The sequence below is a fragment of the Dipodomys merriami genome, unplaced genomic scaffold, assembly GCF_024711535.1.
Source record: "Dipodomys merriami isolate MVZ:Mamm:240054 unplaced genomic scaffold, mDipMer1.0.p SCAF_15, whole genome shotgun sequence".
In the NCBI taxonomy this organism is placed as follows: domain Eukaryota; kingdom Metazoa; phylum Chordata; class Mammalia; order Rodentia; family Heteromyidae; genus Dipodomys; species Dipodomys merriami.
In genome coordinates this window covers 27,092,296-27,104,379 of record NW_027202826.1, presented here as the reverse complement: position 1 = coordinate 27,104,379, position 12,084 = coordinate 27,092,296, and the positions used below count along the sequence as shown (strand labels likewise).

The 12,084-nt window shown below is 35.9% G+C and overlaps 1 protein-coding gene across 14 annotated transcripts in view; it reads left to right on the top strand.

The window, feature by feature from the left end:
• Positions 1-12,084, top strand: part of Camk2d (calcium/calmodulin dependent protein kinase II delta) — a 258,224-nt gene that overhangs the window by 125,094 nt on the left and 121,046 nt on the right. For all 14 annotated transcript variants that reach the window (XM_070022483.1, XM_070022490.1, XM_070022485.1 and 11 more), the window contains exon 4: positions 2,281-2,335. In XM_070022483.1, coding sequence (XP_069878584.1) covers positions 2,281-2,335 — 55 coding nt within the window. The remainder of the gene's footprint in view (positions 1-2,280; positions 2,336-12,084) is intronic.

Genomic DNA, 12,084 nt, shown 5'->3' with positions numbered 1-12,084 from the left:
AGTATGGGGCAGAGTAGTCAAAACATCAACTCTGACAATAGAGTGGAAGAGTTAAAATTAACTGAAAAAGAAACAAGTTTATTCCCTAAGATGCTGTAATTATGTGGCATAGTGCCATGACTGTATTACATAGTTTTGTTACCAAATGACTGTGATGATTGTGTAGAAAGAAGTTGAGAGGGAAATGAGAAAGGAAGAAGGGATATTTGTACCTTTCGATCATAAACCAAGAGAAATTAGATCAAAGTTGGCTAGAGTAAAAACAAGAGTCCTTATCTGAAAAGTAACTAGAGCAGTTGAGCTCAATTCTAGTTTAGGAGGCAAAGAGCGGAGGTTCAAAACCAGCATGGGCAGGAAAGTCTATGAGACTCTTATCTCCAATTAACCAACACAGTGCTGGAAATGTAGGTGTGACTTCAGTTATAGAACAGCAGATTAGGAACAGACCATAGGCTCTGTAGGTTCCAAAACTGGCACATGCCTTTGAGTGCGTGTGCGTGTGTGCACTAGGAAACACACAAAGTACAACAAAAAACAAAACTAAAGCAAAATAGGGTGATGTGCTTCAAGTGATAGAGTACTAGCCTAGCAAGCATAAGGCCTGAGTTCAAAGCCAGTAGTATCAAAAAAAAAAAAAAACACACACACACCAAGATTTTGACCCACAAAACCATATTTAGAAAACAATTGTCTGTAATTTTGAATAACTCAAAAGTCTATTTTTCTACCTTGGAGAAAATTCCAGAGAGGGATTCAGTAGAGATTTTTATAATGTACCAGCAGTGATACCGTCAGGAGATAGAATTGGATTGTAAAACATGGAATAGTATAAAGTGTATAGTGTAGGAATTTTTATGCATTCTGTTGACTTCTCTGGATGACTTCAGTCTGTGTGGTAACCTGAATGTGTAACACAGTGTCTGTGTGGTAGTTATCCCTGCACTGTACAAACACTGACGCTTTTGTAGGAACTCTTGTGATGTTTGATGTTTGCTTTGCCTTCTATTACCCCTGTAAGGGTAAGCTACCACCCAAGGGATTGGGTTAAATAGAATTAATCATCTATGAGGGATTGAGGGAATGAATCAGAGGGTTTATACAAAACTAAACCTCAGAATAGGATGCCTATAAGTTTTAAATGTGCATTGAATGTGGTGAGAAACAAGCCCTGGTTTTAGCTAGAATTTTCTGCCAAGTCTAACTCACTGAAAAACTCTTATGATCTTGAAAAACTAATTTTTTTTCAATAATGTTCTAGGTGCATCCAAATGATAGCTAATGATTTAGTATGGGTTTTGGAGAGACTTGAGTAAAGAAGGAACATACAAGCAGGGTGCTGGTGGCTCATGCCTGTAATTCTAGCTACTCAGGAGGCTGAGATCTGAGGATCGCGGTTCAAAGCCAGCCCAGGCAGGAAAGTCTGTGAGACTCTTATCTCTAATAAACCACCAGAAAACTAGAAGTGGCATGGTGGCTCAAGTGGTAGAGTGCTTGCCTTGAGCTGAAGAGCTGAGGGACAGTGCCCAGGCCCAGAGTTCAAGCCACATGACCAACAATAAAAATAAACAAAAAAACAAGGAACATACATAGTAAACTGAGTATTGTGGTACACACTATAACCCCAACTCTCCGGAGGTCGAGGCAAGAAGATCGATCATGAGTTCTAGGCCAGCCAGGGCTATATAGTAAAACCCATCTCAAAAAAAACAAACTGAAAAACTAAAAAAATGTTATTTTAACAGATGATCCAGACAGTATTATATAAATATTCCAGAACCAAAGAGCAGGGAGACCCTTTATTGGACTTACAAGGATTACTCTTGCTATCCCTATTTGTAGTCAGTATGTGAGTTAGTGTAAGGCATGAACTAAGGCGAGTGAAGTATATGACAAGAAAGTTCATGACTTGTTGGAACCTGGTAACTTCAGATATATGCTATAATAATTATTAACGTTTACATAGCATTTACGTGGCAGCATGTGGATGATTTTTACCTTTATTGTATCTTTATTCTCAAGTATTTTTGGAAGAGTAGATACGGATATCATTACAAATTAAATAATTGTTAAGTTGCCATAGTTAATCATCATTAGTATCAAAATTCAGACTTTGAATCAGTCTCATTCCAAGACAAGCTGAAAGTGTATTGATGGATGAAAAGGCTCAAATAAAGAACGGCATTCACATTTCCATTAGGAGACAGTTGTCTTCTGCAAGACTGGCTTTATGTTGATCATTGGCATAAGCATAATAGAAACTTTCTTCTTTGTTTTTCTTAGTGAGACTCCATGACAGCATATCGGAAGAAGGCTTCCATTACTTGGTGTTCGATTTGTAAGTATATTCATTTCCTTTTAGAAGGTATTTGAGATCATGTTCAATTAAACATGACTTTTCTCATTGCCTGGCCCAAATTAATCACCACTACGTTATTTTTAAGTGTTCTTTCAAGTCATGTCTGCCCTAATTCTTTTGAAGAGCAAATGACTACTTGGTAATGTTTTATGTGAAATTATTTATGAGTCTGTTTCTCTCTGCATTGGATATCATGATATACAAAGATGATGACACAAATAAAATTGTCTGTTGGATGTTTAAGAATTTTTAAAATGTATATGATTTTTTTAAAGACTGAAAAGAAGAAACTGTGATGATTTAAGTTGATTTAAACTAGTTGGGACTTTTAAACTGAGATTCTCTCAGGAAGATAGTGCTCCTGGCAAGTATACAGAAAAGCAGGTGACATGCATGGCTGGTTGGTGTTTTATATGGAAGTCTCACTTTCTTGAAATCATTTTGATACTACTTATGAAGAGATTAAGAAATGGCTGATTTATTTGACATAGTCTTCTCACTTCTGGAAACAAGCACATGGCAAAAATACACTAACTATGGGTAAAGTTGCCATACTGGTGAATCAAATGTGTGTGCTGTAAAATAAACAACAAAGCTGTACTCTGCATAGCCCTTGTATGTAGGATCCTTTCCACAGCTGAAGCCAATGTTTGGTAGCCATGTTGTTTATAGTAGTCCTCCCTCTTTAGTCCTTTCTCAAACGTACTGTTTTTGTTCTTGCTTTCTGGTATTTAAAAAAAAAATCTTTCTCTTACTGTTTACTTGCTTGATCTTCCTTTAGCTATTTAATTTTGAGATAGGGTCTCACTCTTTAGCCTGTACTCCAAGCTGGCATGGAAATCATGATCTTCCTGTCTCTGTCTCCAGACAACTGAAATTACCTATGTGAGCCATCACACCCAGCCCTTTAAGCCACTGTTTTAGAGTCAGGTATGCTAGTCATAAATTCTTGATTTACCTTTTTCGAAGAATGTCTTGGTTTCCCTTCATTCCTAAATGATGTTGGTAAATTCTTTATTTTTTTTAATTGTGAGAATACCATACAGAGGAGTTACAATTACATGGGCAAGATAATGAGTACATTTCTTATCAAGCATTGTTGCCTCCTTGTTTTCTCCCCTTCCCATCCCTTCCCATCCTCCTCTCCCCACCTGGTCCTTCCCCCACCCCCCACCAAAGTTGTTAAGTTCATTTTTCAACATAACAACTTGTATATCTCATTGTTGCAATGAGTTCACCTGTATCCCTAGTTAAATGATTTGTTTTTTTCCCTTCCCCTCCACAAATTATACCAACATCAAATACAGTGAAAGTATGGGTTATACTGTGGGGGAGGGACATACAAAGCAGCATAGAAATCATCTTATAAATATGATAGAAACAATTGCATGAAAGGAAAAAGAAACAAAAAAATTGAATACTTATCTTGGTGTTCATTTCCCTAACATCAACTTACCTGACCTTTTCTGCTTGACTCAGACATATACTAGTTATTGCAAATAAGGGAAACCATGGGACCTATGTTTCTTTGGGCCTGGCTTACTTCACTTACTATAATTTTTTCCAAGACTTTCCATTTCCTAACAAATGGGACAATGTCATTCTTTCTGATAGAGGCATAGAATTCCATTGTGTGTATATACCACATTTTCTTGATCCATTCATCTACTGAGGGGCATCTGGGTTGGTTCCATATCTTAGCTATGGGTAAATTCTTTTCTTCAGTAGTGTGCTACTTTCTTCTCCATGCATAGTTTTTTGTTTTGTTTTGTTTTGTGCCAGTCCTGAGGTTTGAATTCAGGGACTGGCTCTTTTCCCTGAGTTTTATTGCTGCTCAAGACTAGTGTTCTATCACTTGAGCTGCATCTCTTAATTGGAGATAAGAGTAACTATACTTTCCTACCATGACTGGCTTTGAACTGTGAGCCTCAGATCTCAGTCTCCTGATTAACTAGGATTACAAGCATGAGCCATCTTCTCTCAGGTAACACCTTGTTTTCAAAAGAGATATTTTCCCTCATTCTTGTTATTTTACCCCAAAAGATAATAAAGTATTTTTTCTCTCTGACTGCAGTAGTGATTTTTCCTTTGTTATTGATTTTTTAATTTGTGATGTGTCTTGCCTTACATTTCGCATTTTATATTATCTGGATTTGCTTAGCCTCAGGAATATGTAAGTCTATATCCAACATACTTGAGAATTTTTTAGATATTATTTCTGTGAATTCTCTTTTAGCCTCAACTTTCTCTGCTTAAAAAAATAGTATTTTAAGTAGTTGTACAAAGTGATTTTCATTTCTTACTGCTTTTGAAATTCTGGAGACATAATATTGGATTTTTGTTGTTGTCATTAGAGTTCCATAAATTTCTGAGATTCTGCTATCTACTGCCCCACCTACCACACCCTGAGTCTATTTTTTCTTTCTGTTTTTTTGTTTGTTTGTTTGTTTGTTTTTTGTCGGTCATGGGGCTTGAACTCTGGGCCTGGCCGCTGTCCCTAAGCTCTTTGGCTCAAGGCGAGCACTCTACCACTTGAGCCACAGTGCCAATTCCTCTTTCTGTTTTTATGATTGGGCATTTACATTGCTTTTGTCTTCAAGTTTGGATTGCCTGTTTCTTTCTTCTGTTTGTTTGTTTTCCCATTCTGCTATTTGGCTTATTCATGAGATCTTTGTAAAAATTTGAGTTATTTCTTTTTTTCAATTATAATTTCCTCTTTTTCTTTGTATCCTGTATTTCTTTGCTAAAATTTTCCATATTTCCTATTTTTTCCATGTGTGTTCACTTTTGCATTTGCTATATCAAAATATTCCTCAAGGTATCCCAACAACATCATCTTGGCACTGCTGTCTGCTGATGGATGTCTCATTGGACTGGAGCCTCTCTGGCTTTTGATAATTAAAGATCATTTGGATTATTGTCTGCTGCACATTTAGGGGTATTATTTTATGGAACTCTATATCTGGTTAACTCTTCCTTGTAGCAAGCTTTCTCACCAACAGGAATAAGGAGGTGCTATCTTTATAACAACAAACAGCTCAGGTCTGGACTCAGCCTCCACTAACTGTCCTCAGCCTACATGGGTGGATGGGTAGGCAGGAATCACAGCACTGAATCACAGGATTTTATTCAATGCAAGAAATGTACTATATTCTATGTAATTATTTATTAAGAATCAGATCTGTTATTTCTTAATGGACTTAATTGGTCAACTACCCTTTGTTATGCAAAACAGGGCATGATACTATGAACTATGTACTTCATATTACAATGAATAGTGGAATCACAGACTTTTTTTTTTTTTTCAAATTCTTATGCCTTTTTAACCAACAGGAAGATTTGGGCTTCAAAAATTTACATATTGGGGTTGGGAAGGTAGCTCAGTGGTAGAGCGCTTGCCTTGCATGCCTGAGGCCCTGGGTTCAATTCCTCAGCACCACATAAGCAAAAAGAAAAAAAAAAGCCGGAAGTGGCGCTGTGGCTCAAGTGGTAGAGTGCTAGCCTTGAGCTGAAGAGCTAAGGGACAGCAGCCCAGGCCCAGAGTTCAGGCCCCACGACCGGACCCTCCCCCCCAAAAATTTTACATATTATAGAGAAAAAAATAATAAATATATGGAGAAACTAATGGAAGAAAAAAAGATGTCTGAAAACGTACATTTGTTCATTCACTTTGCTGTCAAACCTTGCTATTTAAAGAGAAGAATTACTCTCCCTGGTGGGGGTAAGAAAAGGGAATGACTTTCTCAAAGAGAAATCTGGACCATAAACTCAAGCAGATTAGGGGAGGGAAAAGACCTCTTTCTGCATCCATTGAGTTTTAGTTACCCTAGATCAAAATAATTGTTTTGCCTCCCTGACACATTTTTAGGGTAGCAAATTAGGCTTCCTTTCCTCCTTGAGAAGTATTCCAGTGTTAGGGTAAATCCTCTGACACCTCAGTTCCCACAGTCACCAAGTTATTTATAGTTATGCCTGAATTTTATAGAATCCCATATAAAGAGAATAATGAGAATCAGACTTTAGTTTGTTGTCTCACATGTCATAATTTTAAATTTCCTTAAAATGATTGATCATCTGGTGCAGGTGATAATATAATCACTCAGGAAGCTGAGATCTGAGGACCATAGCTCAAAGCCAGTTTGGGTGAGAAAGTCCATTAGAGTCTTCTCTCCAATTAACCACCAAAAAAAGTGTCACACACACACACACACACACACACACACACACACACACACACACTGCATACACATAACATACACAAAAAGATCCTAAAATGATCACACACACACACACACACACACACACACACACACACACACACACACACACACACACACACACACTACTGCCCTAAACAGAATATTTAAATTTCCAATTAAGTATCCTCTAATAGTTGGTCCTTACAATAGTACAAAACATTTGTGGTTTCACAAAACCACAAATAAAAGTCTAAAAGAAATTAAAGTCCAGAACTACTGTCTTCACTAAAACTTAGGATTTATTCTTTCCTGCATAAAATAAATATGATGCAATTTGTACCATTAAAAAAAAAAAAAAGTGTCAGAAGTAGAGCTGTGTCTCAAGTATGCTAGCCTTGCTCAAAGACAGTGCCCAGGCCCTGAGCTCAAGCCTCAGGGCTGGCCAAAAAAAAAAAAAAAAAAGAAATGAAGAACATAAAAAGTAAGAATTAACAAAATAAGTAAAAAGATTTATAAAGCTGGGTGCTGGTGGCTCACAGTTGTAATACTAACTACTCAGGAGGCTAAGATCGGAGGATTCTGGTTCAAAGTCAGCCCAGGCAGGAAAGTCCTTAAACTCCTAACTCCAATTAACAACTAGAAAACCAGAAGTGGTGCTCTGGCTTAAAGTGATAGAGTGTTATCCTTGATCGAAAAGGCTCTGGGACAGCACCCAAGCCCTAAGTTCAAGCCCCACCCATGACCAACAAAAAATAAGATTTACAACTACAAAATCGGAATGATATTTGTCTATTTTTATTGTCTCTAAAATAAAAACAGAGACCTCTAAAGGTGAAGTTTACATACAGCCTGTAATAATATGAAATATGATATGTCCAGCAATTAATCTCTACTTCTACAATGCAAAGCTCAGACTTCTTGCCATTATTACCTAGTATTTAAACTTTAAAATATGGATTTTTACTGTTCTCATCAAAATGCTTTGTCAGTAAATGAGATTAGTTGATACTATTCAAAAAAGCACTGAGCTTTAGAGACAATTGAAGAGTAATGGTTACGATACAGGTTTATAGTGACCCAGAAGAATACAACCAATAAAAGTACTTCAAAAGTATCTACTTGTGGTGAAAAATCAAGGAGGAGGAAAAGTAAGTTGCTTTGGAAACATGTAGATTTTCAATATAGTTAGGGGAAGTATGGTATTAAAGTACAAATGAAATACTCATATGGAAAAATTGGAAGCCACTTAGCCAATCAGTTCCAAGATAAAATAAGTATTTGAATTCCTAAAGAAGGAATGTCCCTTGTGTTCCTCCTTTCGATGCTGGTTTTGGCAGGGCAGTACTTGTGCCTGCTTCCTGTGGAATGTCAGACATTCAGAGTCTAATAGGAAGTTCTATTTTTATAGGTGCATTGAGTCATTTTCTAGTGGAATACTTTTTGCTTTCTAAACTACCAACTAAAGAGGACATAAGTTCTATGTGAAAAAGTTTCTCATTAATTAATATATTTTTAAAATTATATATATATATATATATAGATATACTACTGTGTTTGTATAGAGAAAGAAACAGAGACATGAAGAGAGAGATAAACATTTTTTTCTTTTCTTTATTGTCAAGGCGATGTACAGAAGGGTTACAGTTACATAAGTAAGGTAATAAGTACATTTCTTGTCAAACTTGTTACCCCTTCCCTCATTTTTCTCCTCTTTCCCTTCCCCACACCCCATCGTCCCTACCCCCTGAGAGAGACAGATTTATATGGCAATGTGGTCTTGATATGTAACCTGAGCTATTTTTCATATTGGAATCTTCCTGCCTTTGAGGTGCTGAAATTACAGGTGTTCACTACTGCGCTCAGCTTAAATGTGCATTTTTTAATTAGCTATTTGTCACCAGCTCTAACTGCAAAGTCTTAACAGCTTCTTTTACAAATAAAGTTAGGAACCAGGTTATCCTGTGGTTTTTCTAAATGGTCACAAATCAAAGTTCTTCACAGCAAATAAGAAACTGCCCTGACTTCAGAATCACCCTCACTTGAGAGTTGTGCCTGGCAAGGTTTTCAGACATATGTCAGCTGCTCTGAAGAGCAGAAGGGCTAATAATAGACATGTGGATTTAAGTAAAATCTAAGGGAAACCAAGAAAGTGAAGGAATTAAATTACATTGTAGCCCTCTAGTTGGAAGCATACAGGGAGGAGAATTTGGCCTGTAGCAGATTTTTTAGAGGGCTTTTGAGAAATAAAAACTTCCTTGTATATGTGTGAAAATGGAAGCAGGTAAATTGAGGGGACTGTGAAGGGGTTGGGAGAGTGCCATGGAAGGGGTAACATGGATCATGACACATAGTACTCTCAAACTGACATATTGGATTGAAACCCTTTTGTACAACTTCTTGGCGCTAATGCTAAAACACCAAAAAAAAAAAAAAAAAAAAAAAAACAAGCAAAGAAAGAACCTAATAAATTATAATTGAAAGAAAGAAGGCCTTAACAAAAAACATTTACTTGCAAATACACATCAGTGTGGGAAATTTATTTTCTCTGAACAATCTGAGTTGCCTGGAACCTTGTAAATTAGATTGAAGGCAGCTTAAGAATATCTATGGCAAATGGAATGTTATTAACATATATTTTATTTTACATACTCAGAGGAATTATAACTCAAAAGGATGGTTAGAATTTGAGCTTAAACCACAACTTAATAAAAACAATACTTATTTAATACAGGAAATGTTTGTGGGGAGAGGCTACAAATTATGGAAAGGCGAGTATAAGAGAAGACTTTAGGTTAGATAAGGGCTAACAAGGTATATAAGTTGTCCCAGGGGTTAACTTCTGTGATCCCCAAAGAGTTGGAGAGAGAGAAATAACTTTATAAATATAGTTCCTGCTTTTAGGCCATCTAAGAATGCAGAGAGACTTTTCTTATATCTGATTCTTCTGAATTGCCTTCAGCTCAAGAGAATTCTTATGACCACATTGCTTATTTGAGGGAGGGTAACGGATTTTATTTCTCTTCCCTATTGCCCTGTGTGTCTTAGAATTTCTATATCAAGAAGATTAATAGGGTGTGTGTACATGTCACAAAATTCAGATTTGTCACTCAGCTCCCCAAAAGCATGAGAAACAGGCCAGAGAATTGTACTTGTGTTGAATTTTCGTCATGTCCACAGAGAGTTAAAGGTGGATAGATTAAAATAAGGTGCATCGATCCTCAGTGCCAAAGCTATCCAGGGTTAACTGTAACCACATCTCTCTAAACCCTGTTTTTCTTATACAGCATGCTCTTGTGGGACTGGGTGAAAAAAGTCTGTAAAGCCATCTCTAAAATCTTTCTTGTTTTGTAAAACCAGGCTGCTATTCTCATGGATTTGAGATTTCTGGAAGAATTAATGAGACTTGATATCATTTATAAATATTAAAAACATGCTTACTATCTAACCTATTAGAGAAAATGAGGTTACTACATTTAATAAACAAAAGACCATTTGTGCCCTTTAGTGAAAACACTTCTTGGTACATAAAGTACTTTTCCTTTTAAACATTTCATTCTCTGTTTTAAAGTTTTTCTATTCATGTTGCCAGATAAGAAATTGTCATTGCATGCATGAAAGTGGCCTACTAAGGTTTTTTGAAGGGGAGAGAAAGGCAGTATTCAATTAAGTGCCCCATATTAAAAAATTCAAAAGTGATATCTGAAGGGAATTTGGTTTGATGTTTAACTTTTCCCCATTTTATCACATTTATAATAGGCAAAATATTAGCCAACTTGAAGGCTTTGTAATTGTTATTAGAAAACATGTTTAGCAGTTGAACTTAAAATATTAAAAATAACAAATTACACAGACTGGATGACAGAGTGACACTTACTAGTAATATCAGGAGTACTTATTAGTAATATAAGGACTAAAGAGCAATTCAAACCTCATCTGCTTTTCAAAGACTATATAGTTTAGGAAGTAAATTAGATGCTAGAAATGATACCATTTTGATGTGGTAAAAGCTGTAAGTTTGACAGGGGTTTGGAGAAAGCACCTGCATTCATTCTGGCTGCCTATTAAGAAACAACAGCAGCCTTTCAGTTAACGAGGATATCATCAGGTTCTTGGAAATAGTTTTTAATTCAATAATAGCAAAAAGATTTGGCTCTATACTTGAATGATAATGTCTTTATCTTGTTTGGATATGCATATAATGCTGGCTAATTTAAAATTTAGAATGTGTTCACTTTGCTTCTGTATTCTGGAAGAAATTGTTGATGTTATTTCTTCCTGGGATTCTTCATGCATGGTAGAATTCTCCAGTGAACATGTATAGGTCAAGTTTCAGGTTGATTTTTTAGCCAAGATTCAGATTGTTTTCACTGTTGTTTCAATTTTGTTACTATTGTAGGCCTATTATAATTATGTATTCTTTTTAAAGTAAGTTTGTGTCTTTTAAGAAATTCATTTCATCATGGGTATCACATTTATAGACATGGAGTTCTTTTTATTTATTTATTTATTTATTTGCCTGTCCTATAGGGCTTGAACTCAGGGACTGGGAGTTGTTCCTGAGCTTCTTTTGCTCAAGGCTAATGCTCTAAGACTTGAGCCACAGCACCACTTTCAGCTTTTTCTGTGTAGTTTATTGAAGATAAGAGTCTCATGGACTTCCTGCCCGAGCTGGTTTCAATCTGTGATCCCCAGATCTCAGCCTCCTGAGTAGCTAAGATTACAGATGTGAGCCACCAGAGTTCTTTATACTATTGTTATTATCCTTTTAATGTAACGATGTCACAATGTCCTTTCTTTTATCATTGCTCTTACTTATTTGTGTTTTCCCTGATTTTTTTCCCTTAGCTTAGTTAAAGACATGCCTTTTATTTCTTTTATTCATCTTTTCAAAGAACTACCTTTTGGCTTTGTTACATTTCTGTATTTGTTTCCTATTTCCAGTTTCAGTGTTTCTACCTTTGATTTTTATTAACTTTTTTCTTACTTGGATTTTATTAGTTCTTTTTACATTTTAAGTGGAATCTTAAATTTGTAGGTTTTGGATCTTTGTTTCTCCCTCTTTTCAGTAGGTTCATTCAAGTATATAAATTTCCCCTTTAATACTACATTGTTGCAGCTCACAAATTTTGATGGGTTGCATTCTTATTTTCATTTACTTAAAAAATATTTTAAAGTTACTCTTGAGAACTTTTTTCTGTGGTTTATGTGTTTATTTAGATATTGGTTATTTAATCTCTAAGAACATTAGATTTTCAGCTAGACATTGGTTATTGTTTCTTAGTTTATTCTTTGTATGATTTCTGTTAGTGTAGGTATGTTTGATGACTCCAGATATAATGAATCTTAGTGAAAGATGAGAATGTGTACTCTTGAGAGAATTATGCAATCTGTTGTTGCCAGGTAAAGTAGTCCATTCTTGTTGGCTACTTGCAGTTGTTTGTTAGTGCTGTGGAGTTTAGCTCTTTCCTTACTGATTTTCTTCCCCATGCATCTATTTCTGAGGGCTATTAACATTTCCAACTCTAATAA